General features: G+C 56.9%; 1 protein-coding gene across 1 annotated transcript in view; it reads left to right on the forward strand.

Annotated features, from left to right (window-relative positions):
• IQGAP3 (IQ motif containing GTPase activating protein 3) overlaps positions 1 to 13,803 on the forward strand; it is a 35,844-nt gene extending 22,041 nt beyond the window's left edge. Inside the window, exons 20-38 of the mRNA XM_055324201.1 lie at positions 961 to 1,044; positions 1,214 to 1,285; positions 1,386 to 1,455; positions 2,598 to 2,806; positions 3,498 to 3,650; positions 3,876 to 4,039; positions 4,377 to 4,601; positions 5,449 to 5,589; positions 6,271 to 6,355; positions 6,759 to 6,991; positions 7,230 to 7,362; positions 7,458 to 7,560; positions 8,115 to 8,241; positions 9,091 to 9,178; positions 9,732 to 9,944; positions 10,598 to 10,764; positions 11,009 to 11,110; positions 11,510 to 11,618; positions 12,679 to 13,803. Coding sequence (XP_055180176.1) covers positions 961 to 1,044; positions 1,214 to 1,285; positions 1,386 to 1,455; positions 2,598 to 2,806; positions 3,498 to 3,650; positions 3,876 to 4,039; positions 4,377 to 4,601; positions 5,449 to 5,589; positions 6,271 to 6,355; positions 6,759 to 6,991; positions 7,230 to 7,362; positions 7,458 to 7,560; positions 8,115 to 8,241; positions 9,091 to 9,178; positions 9,732 to 9,944; positions 10,598 to 10,764; positions 11,009 to 11,110; positions 11,510 to 11,618; positions 12,679 to 12,792 — 2,592 coding nt within the window. The 3' untranslated portion in view covers positions 12,793 to 13,803. The remainder of the gene's footprint in view (positions 1 to 960; positions 1,045 to 1,213; positions 1,286 to 1,385; positions 1,456 to 2,597; positions 2,807 to 3,497; positions 3,651 to 3,875; positions 4,040 to 4,376; positions 4,602 to 5,448; positions 5,590 to 6,270; positions 6,356 to 6,758; positions 6,992 to 7,229; positions 7,363 to 7,457; positions 7,561 to 8,114; positions 8,242 to 9,090; positions 9,179 to 9,731; positions 9,945 to 10,597; positions 10,765 to 11,008; positions 11,111 to 11,509; positions 11,619 to 12,678) is intronic.
• Positions 13,804 to 14,392: the final 589 nt, after the last annotated feature.

Below are 14,392 nucleotides of genomic sequence, written 5' to 3' on the forward strand. Positions count from 1 at the left end.
GTCAAAAGGAGATGCTCTAGACACACCAGCCCGTTATGGATTCCGTGCTGGAGGATTGTCCAGGCCTGAGCATCCAGGAGATGTTTCATGTGGGCCCTAAATGACACGAAAGATTTCAGGGGTAGAAGGGGCTGGGAATCAGGGTGAAGGCTATAAACAAAGGTTCAGAGAAGAAAGTGCAATGTCTGATGTGGCTCAAGTCGCTAAGGAACCAGTGGAGAGTCATGTGGGGTCAGATGGGTTGAGAGCTGGTAGCGCTGGGGCTGAGAGTTGTAGTCAAGGTGATACTTTAGGAAAACAGCTACACGAGCTTCTGTGAAAGGGGAGAGGCCTCTAATGGGAGGAAGGAAGCCCTCGGGTTCCTTTTAGAGACCAGAGAGGGTGTGGTTACAGAGAAGCCAGTCACCCTAGCCCTTCACGTGGACCAGCCAGGGCCGGGGCACCATGGAGGGAGGGTGGATGGGCGGGTGTGGGAGGGGTGCTGGCTTGGCAAACAGGAGTGTGGGCGAGGGGAGCCTCTGTGGCCTGCAGCCCACGTGGCATTGGCAGAGGTGGTAGGTGCACCATTCAGCACCTGCACACGCCTTCCACCCATGCCCCTGTGTGTGAGGAACAATGGAGCGTGTGAGTGCATTGAGGGGGGATACAGTGCACGCTCTGGTGAAGTTGGTGAATATGTGGAGACTCACTAATATCTTTAAACTTGTGTCTTACCGTTGGGTTTCCATGAGGAGGTGTTAGCTTGAGTGCATGGGTTTGATTGCTTGTATGTGCATGTGTGTGTGCTGGGACCAGGGAGAGTGGCAGAGAGCATGCTTGGCTAGTGCAGATATCTGGTTTCCCCATGAGGGTAGATGTTCTCTGAGAACAGGTTTCCCCTCCGCCTCCTCTGCCCTGCTCCCCTGGATGGTCTCTGGCCAGCAGGGACCAACAGGGGTTGTCCTCTCTCCTGGCACACAGGCTCACTGGCGGGGTTACAGGCAGCGGAAGACATACCTGGAACGTCTGCAGTATTTCAGAGCAAACTTGGATGCTGTCATCAAGGTAGCTGCCACAGCTTGGGGTGGGGGGTAGGGGTGGGCAGTGCTGTTTCCTGAGGGCCCCCTGGGAACAATTGTTAGTCCTCTTACCTCGCCACCTCTGGAGACAGCTGGGCTGGCCCGGGTCCAAGGGCCAGGCCCCGAGCCTGGAGCTCTGAGATGTGTGTCCTCAGATCCAGGCCTGGGTCCGGATGTGGGCAGCTTGCAGGCGATACCGGAGACGTCTGGGATACTTCCAGAAGAATGTGAGTGTCCTGCTGCTGCCCCGTCCCCGTGCCCAGCCTCCACCCAGGAGACCAGAACAAGGGCAGTCAACAAGCCTTTCCCCACCTGTGTTCATGGCAGGTTAACGCCATTGTGAAGATCCAGGCATATTTCCGAGCCCGAAAGGCCCGGGATGACTACAGGGTGTTAGGTACGCTGCCTGGTCTCCTCTCTTCATTGTGAGTAAGCTGCCGGGTCTCCCTCCTCTGTGCGAGCCATGGCTTTCGATAGTCAAAGGGAGTGGGCAAGGGAGCCACCCCAGCCCATGGTTACAAATTGGGCTTTGGAGAAATTGTCCTCCCAGCCCCTTCCCTCACCAACAGGTGATGTCTTCAACCTTGTGTGTGCCTCAGGACCTGGGGTGCCTGTGGGACTGAGGATATGTCTCTGCCTTTGGGGGTCCCCTAGTATGGTGGGAGAGACAGGAGCTAAGACATCTGTGCAGGAACATCGTTGAATGGGGCCTATTCCCAAAGCCTCCGCCCACCCCAGTAACAGCCAACCCTGTCGCCCCGAAGGCTTCCCTCGCCAGGTGCTTGCTGTCCCAGGCTTACATCATCTTCCTGTTGCTACCCACCAATGCGAACAAGGGAAGGGTCTTCTCTCCCTAGAGGGCCAGCCTTATCTTGCGGCCTAGGGCTGCACCAGCTCCAGCCCATGAGGGCCAGTGTGCAGAAACCTTCTATGTGCTGGGACCTGAGTGCCAGCACCCAGTGGTGTCCCTCATCTGCCCCCTAGTCCTCACAGGGGGCTGCACATCTAAAGCCTCAAAGAGGTCCTACTGGGCCACTCTTGGCTCCCGTTCTTAAAGTCCAGGAGCCCAGCTTTGGAGGTCCTCCTTTTTGCATCCACGTCCAAGTTTGTCTCCAGCTCTTCGGTTCTGGAAGATGTGGGCCCTTTCCCTCCTGGGCCCGAGGTGACACTCCTGGGCTTTCAATAGAATGCCCTGCACCTTGCTCTCTCCCTTACCCCGTCCCCTCTGTGCCTGTCCTGCCCATGGGGGTGCTGTCTGTTCCTCTGACTGGGCATGCAGCCTATCTGAGGAGGGGGGTCTGTCAGAGGGAGCTAGGGCCCTGGTGTGGGCCCTGGCTATCACATAAGGAGCGTGGGGACAGGACAGGCCAAGAGGCAGCCCACCACTCCCCAGCCACAAGCAGAACCAGTTAAAGGGCTAGGTGTTGCAGGTCTGCTAGCCTCAAGCAGGACGGGGACCAAAAGGTGGTAACAGGCAGGAAGCTGGTGAGGAAGCCTCTGAGGACGTGGCTATCCTGACGCCTCTTCCCGTCCTGCCAGTCCACTCACCCCATCCCACTGTCAGCGTGGTGTGCAGATTTGCCCACCTCTTGAATCAAAGCCAGGAGGACTTCATGGTGGAGGCAGAGCTGCTGAAGCTCCAGGAGGAGGTGGTCAGAAAGATCCGGTCCAACCAGCAGCTGCAGCAGGACCTTGACCTCATGGACATCAAGATTGGCCTGCTGGTAAAGAATCGGATCACCCTGCAGGTGAGGGGCCTGCCGCCACCAGCACATCCTCTGGGAGGTGGTGCTGGCTGTCCTAGTTGCTTATGGTAATTTCTGCCTGTCTGGATTTTACTACCTGGCTTAGGTCCTCGCTCCAGTGGTGCTCTGTCGGGGGGCAGGTGACAGGGCCGAAAGAGCCCTGGCTATGAAATGAGGGAGCCCAGCTCTGCTGCTACCTTGTGATGGGGCTGTGAGCTGCCCACTTAGTCTCTAAGTCTGTTTCCTCCTTGGGAAACAGGAATAATCAGAGGGTATGTCTTGCTGGGTCAGCTTAGAGGTAGACACAAAAGCTCCTCAGACTGAATGTCCACACAAAGGTGCAGAAGTGGTAGTGTGACAGCTCCAGCTCAGGCAAGTGCAGCAGTCTCAGAAGAAATAGTAGCAAAACCCACAGACCCAACGTCAGGGCCTGGCAACCCAGTTCTCTGCAGGGACTCACCCTGTGAGAGCGGAGGTGGTTGGGGGGAGGGGGAGCCACACTGTAGAACCATCTCTCTCTCTCTCTCTCTCTCTCTCTCTCTCTCTCTCTCTCTCTCTCTTTCTCTCTCTCTCTCTCTCTCTCTCGGCTCATGTGCCACGAATGTCTGGAACGGCCAAAAGCTTGGCCCCTTGAGGCACTGACTCTGACCACATGCTCTGGCACTCCACTGGCCCACTCTCCCTGCACCTGCAGGAGGTGGTCTCGCACTGCAAGAAGCTGACCAAGAAGAATAAGGAGCAGCTGTCGGGGATGATGGTTCTGGACAAGCAGAAGGGATTGAAGTCGCTGAGCAAAGAGAAAAGGCGGAAACTAGAAGCTTACCAACATCTCTTCTACCTGCTGCAGGTGAACAGAAGGCTGTGGGAGGAGAGGACCTCACTACCCTCAGAGGGCCTTTCTCTGCACACACAGCATCCTTCCGCTGCCCTAATGCCTCAACCCCAGATGCCCCTTCCTCTTGCCCCTCCTGTCAGTCCTCCGAAGAAGTTTCTGTCAAGAGAGCCTCTTTTTGTTCACTCGCTGGTCCTCGAGGCCCGGCAGAAACCATTCCTGTCTTCCTGTCACTTGTAGACCCAGCCTATCTACCTGGCCAAGCTGACCTTCTACATGCCACAGAACAAAACCACCAAGTTCATGGAGTCTGTGATTTTCAGCCTGTACAACTATGCCTCCAATCGCCGTGAGGCCTATCTGCTGTTGCAGCTGTTCAAGACCATGCTCCAGGAGGAGATCAGGTAGGGTTCCCATGTCCAGAGGGACGGGAGGGGAGCAGGCTGAGAGGCCACTGTTGGCTCCTTCACCAGCTAACAGTCTGCTGAGGTTTGAGGGTGGAAATGGAACCAGAAGGCCTCTTCTCCCAGCTCACAAGGAGTGCCCGCAGGATGTCTCTGAGGACAGAATGGAGGGGGGATGTGGGCGGAGGGGTTAGTGCACAGCTGAGGTTGCGCTGTCGGGACGAGTCTTAGGAGGTTACCAGAATAGGCTTCGAAGAACCAAAATCTCCAAAAGGAAAAGCAGCGATTTGTCCTACACGGGGCGAGACACTAACTTCCATGACTTCTTGCACCATAGGTCAAAGGTAGAGCAGCCCCAGGACATGGTGACGGGTAACCCCACAGTCGTGAGGCTGGTGGTGAGGTTTTACCGGAATGGGCGGGGCCAGAGTGCCCTGCGGGAGATCCTGGGCAGAGTCATCCAAGAGGTGCTGGAGGACAAGAGGCTGAGCGTCCACACAGACCCCATTCATCTCTACAAGAGCTGGATCAACCAGAGTGAGGCCCAGACAGGACAGCGCAGGTGAGTAGCTGGCACAGGGTGAGCTGTCTTTGACCTGCTTGCTCTGGGGCCTCCCTGGGACAGCATACAAATGAGCACACAGGTGTCTGAATATTGCCACCAGCCCCATGGGATGAAAGAATGTAGCCTTCTAGATAGTCCCTCTGATAATTAACATGGAACTGGAATAAACGACACCAGACCTGGTGTGCTTGACACAGAATGAACACAGATGAATATGCAAATGTATCTAATTGCTATGTCCTGCTGGCAAATGATATATCCGATTTGCCAGAAGTTGGGATATGGATTCCTCATTGATAGGGGATAGCTGAATATTCAGATTTCCAGATGAATAGACCAATAAGGCAGTGGAAGAGCCAGGTTGGCCCTGGGCTCAGGCGGGGGCATTGGTTGGGTGCACGGGACCTTGAGAAGTGGGGCTGCTGAGGAGCACCTCACACTGGTGGCTGCTCCGGTGACATGTGGGCTTCTATGTCAGAGGTGCAAGGCTGTGGGCGTCTTCCCGATTGCCCCAACTGACAAAGACTAGATCTAGGACAGCCCTGGCTTCCAGCTCCCCTTAGGAGCCCTCATACAGACTGCAGGGTGTCCATCCCTCCTACATGCATCCACTTGCTTTGGGCCCTGCAACTCTTTCTTTACCTTCCACCCACATTGCTCTGTTCCCTTTGAGTCCTTTCTCTTGTTCTGGCCTGGTCCCCTTAAGCATGCTGGGCTGCCTTTAGCATGTGTGCACCTGCGAGGGGGATTCCTGTTGTTAGATGAAGAGTTCCAGACGTGGGGCTTTGGGGGAGGGGGCACCATGGGAGGGGCTCTGGCTGATACTTTGTCTCACTGCCCACAGCCACCTCCCCTATGATGTCACCCCAGAGCAGGCCTTGAGCCACCCCGAGGTACAAAGACGACTGGACATCTCCCTCCACAGCCTCCTGGCCGTGACCAACAAGTTCCTTGTCGCCATCATGTCCTCTGTAGACCGGATTCCGTACGTGCATCAGCCCCACCCTGGCCAGGCCAGCATGATTTGTAAACCTCTGTCTCTGAACCCTGGGGGGTGGAAGAAGATTGAATTTATAGGTGGCATGTCCATTATAGGAATCGTGATAATAAAGTCGAGCACGTTTGGATACCACACTACTATTATACACTACTTCAACAGACATAATTTCACAATTCTCACAAAAACCCTGAGCTAGAGAGAGGAGGGGATTGTATAAGCCACCATCTGGTTCATGCTGGAGGCAGGACTGGAGCTCCTACCTCTGTGTCCTGCTCTCCTTCGGTCCTGCCCCCAGCCCAGCCCAGCCCCTCCTGGGTGCTCTGGGATGCCTAAGGAGGTTGGTGTCCTCAGAGTCTCCCAGGCTGCCTTGGGACAGGGTTCTGGCTGTGTCACATGCCCAGGATATATAGCCTCTCGGTGAAGGTGCCTCTCAGGTGAGGGCAAAATGAATCCTGGGCTGTGGGGTGTTCCCAGGGGACACTGGCCAGGCTAAAGGCTGCATGTCAACTTAGTGGGTGACAGAGACCTCGCCCTGGGTACTGACATGAGTACCCAGGTAGTTGGGGGGCTGGTATGCCACATCTGAGCCAGTAAATAGGCAGCATACATGCACTGAGCTCCGGCCGAGATGGGCAGGACCACAGTGCACATGTACTCTGTCCCCAGGTACGGGATGCGGTATGTGGCCAAGGTCCTGAGGACAACTCTGGCAGAAAAGTTCCCTGACAACTCGGAGAACGAGGTCTACAAGGCAAGCACTGTCTGCCCTCCCCAGACTCCAGAGCTGTCCTCTGCCCTGTTGTGTCTGTGAACCCCCAGACAGAGACAAAAGAATAGAAAATCCTATGCTGTAAAAATCCAAGTGGAAAAACATTCTCCACCCAGCTCACCTGCCAGCAGGTGGACAGACAGCTAGGACATGAGCTAACAGGGTGGACAGCCCTGGACTTGTCAGGAGATCCAGGTTCTGGTCCTAACTCCTGCTTACATTTTGCTGTGTGACCTTGAGCAGGTTGCCAGCCTGCTCAGGTGTTTTCTATGAAAGGATGGGGTTGGCTCAGGTGGTACCTCGAAGCCAGGGTTGCTGGGGAGCCGGACAGGGGCCTCCAAGGCGGATCCCAGGACGCTTCTGGGATAGTGTCCTCTGCCCTCAGGTGGTAGGGAACCTCCTGTACTACCGCTTCCTAAACCCAGCCATAGTGGCCCCCGACGCCTTCGACATTGTGGCCATGGCAGCGGGTGGTGCCCTGGCCACCCCACAGCGCCACACGCTTGGGGCTGTGGCTCAAGTCCTCCAGCATGCTGCGGCTGGCAAAGTCTTCTCTGGGGAGAGTCGGCATCTGCGGGCCTTAAACGACTACCTGGAGGAGACACACCTCAAGTTCAGGTCTTGGTCCTGTCCAATTATCCCATCCTTGTCCCCTCTTCCTCCTCTTCTTTCTCTGGTCATGCCCCACCTCCCTCCCTGGAGTCCTTGGGGAAGCAGAGTCTGCAGATAAAGCACATAGTGAGCCAGAGGGTGGATTGTTGGGCTGGAGAGGACCCTGGGGGGGGAGAGGTGGGGGGGACAGCATGTGGGGGTGCTGCCCGCTTCACCCCCTCTCACACCCTTCCTCTGGAGATAGGAGGTTCGTGTGCCGAGCCTGCCAAGTCCCAGAGCCAGAAGAGCGCTTTGCAATGGACGAGTACTCCGACATGGTAGCTGTGGCCAAACCTGTGGTGTACATCACCGTCGGGGAACTGGTCAACACGCACAGGGTGAGGGGCACAGTGAGGGGTCACTGGGTGGGTAGGCTGGACCTGGAGGAAGGCCCTGCTGAAACCTGCATCTGCTGGCCTTCTCCAACCCACAGCTATTGCTAGAGCACCAGGACTGGATTGCCCCCGATCACTGTGATCCCCTGCATGAGCTCCTGGAGGACCTTGGGGAGTTGCCCACCGTCCCTGACCTCATTGGTGTGTACCATGCTGGGCAAGGGGGGGCCAGCTGGGGAGCCTGCAGGGAAGGATGGACAGGCAGGAAAGCATGCTCTGGCTGGGATTCTCGTTAAGTCGGGGATATGTGCCAGGAAGCCGGTCCACACACCCCCTCCTCCCTCTGGTCCTAAGTTGGAAATGTGGACACGAGCTGATAGGAAGAAAGTGGACACGCAGGAGGGAGACCCAGTGGTATCATGTAAATGGCTGATCAAATCGTGGGAGAGAGATGTGGATGGATGTAGGTCTGCTGTGAGCCTCAAGGGTTCCCCTGACAAGAGCTGTGGAACAAGAGGAGTGGTCCAGGGTGGGGGTGGTGACAAATGGGGAGGTAGGAACTCCAGGCCCCTGGGCCAAGGGTGTCAGTCAAGGGCTGAGCTCTGGGCAACAGCCCTCCCATCAGTGCTGAGGGCTGAGGGCCAGGGTGCTGCCTCAGGCAGTGTGGACATACCTCTCCTGGCACAGAGGTGCACGGAGCAGATGGCTAGCATGGCCGTCTGTGAACGCCGGTCACATCTCTTGCCCCACCTCAGGGGAGGGCGTAGCTGCAGATGGGAATCTAGACCTGAGCAAGCTGGAGGTGTCCCTGACACTCGCCAACAAGTTCGAAGGGCTGGAGACAGACACCGGCAATGCCAATGCCCAGAGCCTGCTTCTGAGGTGGGTGAGAGCATCCTAGGATGGTGACTCGACCATCTTCCTGGGGTCCTGGTCTTCGGACAGTTCTCCCTGAGGCTTCTCTGGCACCGCCCTTGCCGGGCCTATGTGTCCCCCTCAGCCTTTGCTCTGTGCTTTGGCTGAAGGCTGGGGGAGACTTGTGATGTTGGTGATACCTGATGTTGGCATATTGTCATGCTTTTTACCAGTTTGCCCAAGGGACAACTGTGAGGTCAGGGATGGTTTCCCTGCTTTATGGTTTAGAGACGCTCGGGGTAAAGTGGCCCGATGGAAGTGATGGTCAGAAGAGGGGCCTGGAGCTTCCATCCTCAGTTCTGAGAGGGAGGGCGGCACCCAGCAGTGCTGGCTGCATCTGGGCAGAAGAGGAGCCAAGCTACCACCTTAATCCTGCGCCAGCAGGGCAGCCCCCCTATTCCTCCAGGGAATCAGTGAGCCAGGTGATCAGCTTTGTCCTGCCACCCAAGGCCTTCTAGGGTGGGGCCAGGCAAGAACACACAGCCAAGGCCACCAAGAGGAAGGTGACTGTCAGGCGCCCTAAGGGCTCAGCAGAAGGGACATGGGCACTGGGGAAGGTCCCCCAGAGGAGGAGGGGCATCCTCCAGCCCAAGGACTGGGACAGCAGTTTGTGGGAGGCTGTCAGTGGAAGGAAGGTTGAGGCAGCACAGCATGTGCACTGAGACCCCTCAGCCCACCTTGGTGTCTCCTTCCTCCCTCACTCACTCTCTTGGCTTAAGTGTCCCTGGCAGCCATGACTTGGGGTGAGGTCCACTCACTCTCAGCTCCTGGGCAGCCCCATGTCCAGACCCTTCCCCATTCCTCTGCTCCTAACAGCACCAAGCAGATGCTAGCTGACATCATGCAGTTCCAGCCTAGGGACTCGCTGGAGGAGATGCTCTCCCTCCCGCTATCTAGAGAGCAGGTGAGTAGCCAGGCGGCTTGGGAGTACTGTCTGGACACTGGGGCTCCACTGTGCCCATGCTCCCTGCTGTACCACAGTACTGGTCCCCACATCTGTCCTGGGCACTGGATGGCCCAGTGGCAGTCTGGGTAGCCACCCTGAAGAGTGCTGGAGGGCTGGCTGCTTCAGGAGTGTGCCCCAGAGCCTGGAGGCAGGAGAAGCTAGTGAGTGGGTAGAGATCTGATTAGGCAGCAAAGACCAAGCCAAGGGCTTCCCTGAGAAAGCGTGAGGATGGCCGGTAGAGGTGCTTCCCAAAACAGCACAAAAGAGGAACACCCCAAACACCCTGGGGCCATCGCAGGATTAGGAGGTGGCTACCAGAGTGGGTTCAGAAGGCTTTCTGCTATGACTTCTTTGGTCCCCCATGGGCCCCTCCTCCCTTGCGGTGACTCACAGGCCCCTCTGGGTCTCTGATGCTACACTTCCCATGTTCTTCCTGGAGCCATCTGGTGGGGGTAGGGGGGCAGAATGTCAGAACCTGCTAGGTCCCTCCAGCTCCTCTGCCCCCCCCCAGGAAGCGGCCCACCAGCAGCTGATGTGCCAGCGTCAAGCCTGTGAGACCCAGATCCCAGAGCCCCTGCGGCGGCACCGCTCGCTAACCGCGCACAGCCTCCTGCCGCTGGCGGACAAGCGACGGCGCGTCCTGCGTAACCTGCGGCAGCTGGAAGGCCTGGGGCTGGTCAGTGCCCGTGACGGCTACCAAGGGCTGGTGGATGGACTGGCCAAGGTAGCTACCGGGGGTGGGGTCCGTGGGGGCGCGGGCAGGGAGAGTGGTTTGGGAGGGGCAGGTTCAGGTGGGGCATGGCGAGTGGGCGGGGCTTGTGGGCGTAGGAGAGTGGGTTAGGCCTTGAGGTTGTGGGTGGGTGTAGGCAGCTGAGTGGGGGGGAAGGGGGAGGTAGGTGGAGAGGCCGGTGGTGGTTAGGTGTAGGTGAGTGCGTGGGGGGATGAGCGAGGCCTTGTGGGTGTAGGCAAGGGTGGGGGGTGGGGGGTAGGCACACAGGTGCCTCAAGGGCAGGCCTCACCCTGGCAAGTGTCCACCCAAAATTGTCACCAGCTACTGAAGCCAATAGACCTCCACAGGGTCCTCTCTGAAGGGGGGGGGGGGGGGGCTCAGGGAAAGGCATATTCTTACACCTCTTTTTTTACTAAAAACAAGGAGCCTTAAGACAGGTACTCCTTGGTGTGGGTAAGGCCAGGACAAGTCCTTTGAGGGTTTGGGATAGAGCCTTGAGATTGAGGTCCTCCTAGGAAAAGCAGCTGTGAAACCGGCCTCTTCTGCTTCTCCTGAGGACCCTCCTGGGGGTGCCCTGGGCTTTATCAGGCCCTGAGTTGCTCCTGTCAGAGGAGGCAGCTCACTTGGCCTTGGCCCTCCCACCCCAGGACATCTGCAGCCAGCACAGGCACCGCCAGTGGCGGAAGGCAGAGCTGGGAAAGCTGCAGGCCACGCTCCAGGGCCTGGATGCCAAGATGGCCTTCTATGAGGAACAGGGTGACTACTACAGTCAGTACATCCGCACCTGCCTGGGCCACCTGGCCCCCCGCGCCAAGTAGGTGCTGCATGCTCCCAAGGTGACCTGTAACCTCTGCCCCATTCCACCGGGTTTGAAAGGGACACTGTTCCAGGGCAATGCGGCCCCTGTCTGAGTGTGGCCTTCCAGCCTCTCAGGCAGCCCTGGGCTCCATCAGGGAGGGTCCTTGGGCTCTGATTTCCTTCCTGCAGACCCTGAAGGGACCAGTGTCCTTGGTGTGAAGGACTCACTTAGACCAATTCTCTGCCACCTTTTGAATCAGGACTTCTGGGAAAGGGAAGAAGCAGCCATCACTCCATTATACCGCTGCCCAGCTCCAGGAGAAGGGGGTCCTGGTGGAAATTGAGGACCTTCCCCACTCTCAGTATGTGTCTCTAGCGGGCAGTATGTCGGGCCCTGCTGTGCCCCAGCGTAGGGAGGGAGGAGAAGCACAGCCCCTGTCTTGGGGCAGTGGGGGTGGCAGGGCGACAGGGCACCTTCAGGCAGAAAGCTAAGGCCAGTGGACATGGCCCAGCCCAGTCCAAGACAGCCCAAGGCAAAGGATGCTGGGGACACTTCCTAGAGGAGCGACAGCTGATGAGGGCCAGGTAGATAGAAGATATGCAGCGAGCCGAGCAGGCAAGACAGACAGTTGTGCCTACAGGAGCGTGGAGGGGAAGTCTGGGCTCGGTGACACACAGCACTGTCATGCTGAGCTGCTGTGGGTGGAGGAGCAGGGCTGTGGCTCTGGAAAGAGGCCCTGGTTCAAATCCATCCCTAACAGCTTCAGAAACGTGATCTTTGACATCACCCCTGGAGATGAGGCAGGAAAGTTTGAAGTCAATGCCAGGTTCCTGGGTGTGGACATGGAGCGGTTTCAGCTTCACTACCAGGTGAGGGGCCTCTCATGGGCCCACAAGCTACCTGCTGGGCTTGGGTGCTGGCCTGAGGACAGTAGGCCCACTTCACTTCCTAAGCCTCAGGACATCAGCTCCGCTCCCCCCAGTCGAGTGGAGAGGTCTTACAGCCCAAGCCCCTCTGTTCCCCTACACAGACCCCACTGCCAAGCTGCAGGCTGTGCCTTTGGGCCGGTGATGCCAGAGCAGGATGAGTCCTCAGAGCCCTAGCCCGTGCCCATGCTGGGCTCTGTACAGCCCTGAAGCGTTATCCCTTTACGGCTCTGAGGTTGATGCCTCAGGCCAGCATAGGTTGATGCCTATCACAGGCCAGCATTCAGGGAAGCAGTGATTTTTTTAATTAATTAATTAATTTATTTATTAACGTATTTAATTTTAGATTTTATTTATTTGGGAGCAGCCCAGGTGGCTCAGCAGTTTAGCGCCGCCTTCAGCCTGGGGCATGATCCTGGAGACCCGGGATTGAGTCCCACGTCGGGCTCCCTGCATGGAGCCTGCTTCTCCCTCTGCCTGTGTCTCTGCCTCTCTCTCTCTCTCTCTCTCTCTCTCTCTCTCTCTCTGTCTCTCATGAATGAATAAATAAAATCTTAAAAAAAAATTTTATTTATTTGAGAGAGAGCACATGCATACACGAGCAGGGTGAGGGTCAGACGTAGAAGGAGAAGCAGGCTCCCCCCTGAGCAGGGAGCCCAATGTAGTGCTCGAACGCAGGACCTTGAGATCATGACCTGAGCCAAAGGCAGATGCTTAACCAACTGAGCCACCCAGGTACCCCAGAAAGCAGTGATTTTAAACCCAAATCTTTCTGTCCTGCTCTTTGGCCTTTTGAAGAAGAAAATGGATTTTGAGCCATGGTTGTACTTGAGCTGACATGTGTTCAAGTCACTGTGCCTCTCTTGGCCTTGGTGTCCTCCTCTGTAAAATGAGATTTCAGTGGCCAATGCCATTGGATGGGTGTGTAAGGCTCCAGAGTGATAGCCTGGCTAGGCTACTGCCAGGAGCCCTCACCCCTGCCCGCCCCTGCCCCTCTCCCCAGGACCTCCTGCAGCTCCAGTATGAAGGCGTAGCTGTTATGAAGCTCTTCAACAAAGCCAAGGTCAATGTCAACCTCCTCATCTTCCTCCTCAACAAGAAACTCCTGCGGCAGTGACAGACTAGGTGGGCGCTCCCCAAAGGCCTCTTACCCTCCTGGATGCTTGTCTTGACACTAACTCACTGCCATACTTCCCTGCAGCCCCCCAGGGCTCAGAACTGGGTGGAGCTACCAGGAGTCCCACCCTTCCCCCCCCAGCTGGGAGGAGCTTGCCTACCTGGCCACAGATAGGGTCTCCTGCCAAAGGGAGCCTCACCACAGAGTCTGGCTGTGTGGCTAAGTCCCAGAACCCCACAGTCTCCCAGCCAGATGGTAGGATATGAACTCCAGACCTGCCCTTTGGTCTGGGAAGGCTGCTACTCTTGCATCTGCTATGCCCTCCAGTGGTCACCCCAATATTACAAGCACTGCGGGTCCCCTCTGCCTCCCCTTTCCCAGCACACCCCCAAGCCAGGACACGGCCTTCTCTCCCTACTCCCACTCCATTGGCATGGGTGCTCCTGCCCCACTGCCCTTTGGGTCACTGTGCTGCTGTGACACCTCACAGCCCTCCAGCCCCTGCCCTCACACCCAGGACAGACAACACTGCTATCCTTTATGGCGCCTTGGGCAACATGACCCCCGTTAACCTCAAATCTCATTGCTTTGTGGATGGTCTGTTTTATATGTGTGTCCCTCGGGTATTTATCCCCCTTCCCCCCATACACACACTGGTGGGTCTCTGTGCAGCTTTAATCATGGTTTGAATTCTTTCTCCTTTTTGAGCTCAGAGGAATTGTCCTTTCCCATATTCAGACTACCGGTCCTGCCAGTGCCTCAGGCCATGTACTTCAGGGCACCTTGGGTTAGGGAGGGAAGGTCCCCTGTGTGTTTAAGACTCAATCTACTGCCTATGGTACAGAACATCTTTCCCCCTCGGAACTCTGGCCCCTTGGAGTGGACTCTTCTGAGCCGTTGCAGTCCATTTGTATTCTTGTCCCTGCCACTGTGTCTCATGTCCCCACACGCACCTGACCTCCTGTCCCTCTGCTCCCAGTATCATTTGAATAAACACAGCTATCACCCCCACCTGTGCCATTCAGCTTTTGCTTCACTTCATGCAGAGCGGAACCTTGAGTTCTAGGACAGCTCTGCCCTGAGCTCATCGGGCAGTCCTCCCTGCAGCCCCCCAGTGCCCACCTGCCTCCCGTGGAGGCCATTCTGCCTGCCTGAGCTCCTAAAAGCTGGACGAGATGTGGCATGCACTCCTCTGTCTCCTCCCCCAGGGGACAGCAAGGAGGAAGGAATGCTTGGGTTTTGATGCACAGTGGCCAGGATCTGAAGACAAAACCAACAGGAGGAGAAACCAGTCCTAGTTCTGCCCAGCCCACTCTGCACACATTTCTAACAGGTTCTCTTACTGGGCTTCCTTCTGTGACACCAAAGGTGCTGTCACCACAGCACCTTAGGTATATTGTAGCTTGTGCGCTCTGACCAAAATCTCTTCTCCATGACAAAAGCCCCCCTCCTTTCCTCTTTGCTTTCAGGGAACATGGACAGAGTCTGGGGAGGAGGGGGTGGTACAGAGACACCTGCCCTGACATCTCAACTCCCAAGAAGCCCCTACTGGGCACCCCCAAGTTTGCCGGGTACAGCCTGCCCACCTTGTCACTCAGAA

This window comes from Nyctereutes procyonoides, unplaced genomic scaffold (assembly GCF_905146905.1).
Source record: "Nyctereutes procyonoides isolate TBG_1078 unplaced genomic scaffold, NYPRO_anot_genome, whole genome shotgun sequence".
Classification (NCBI taxonomy): Eukaryota; Metazoa; Chordata; class Mammalia; order Carnivora; family Canidae; genus Nyctereutes; species Nyctereutes procyonoides.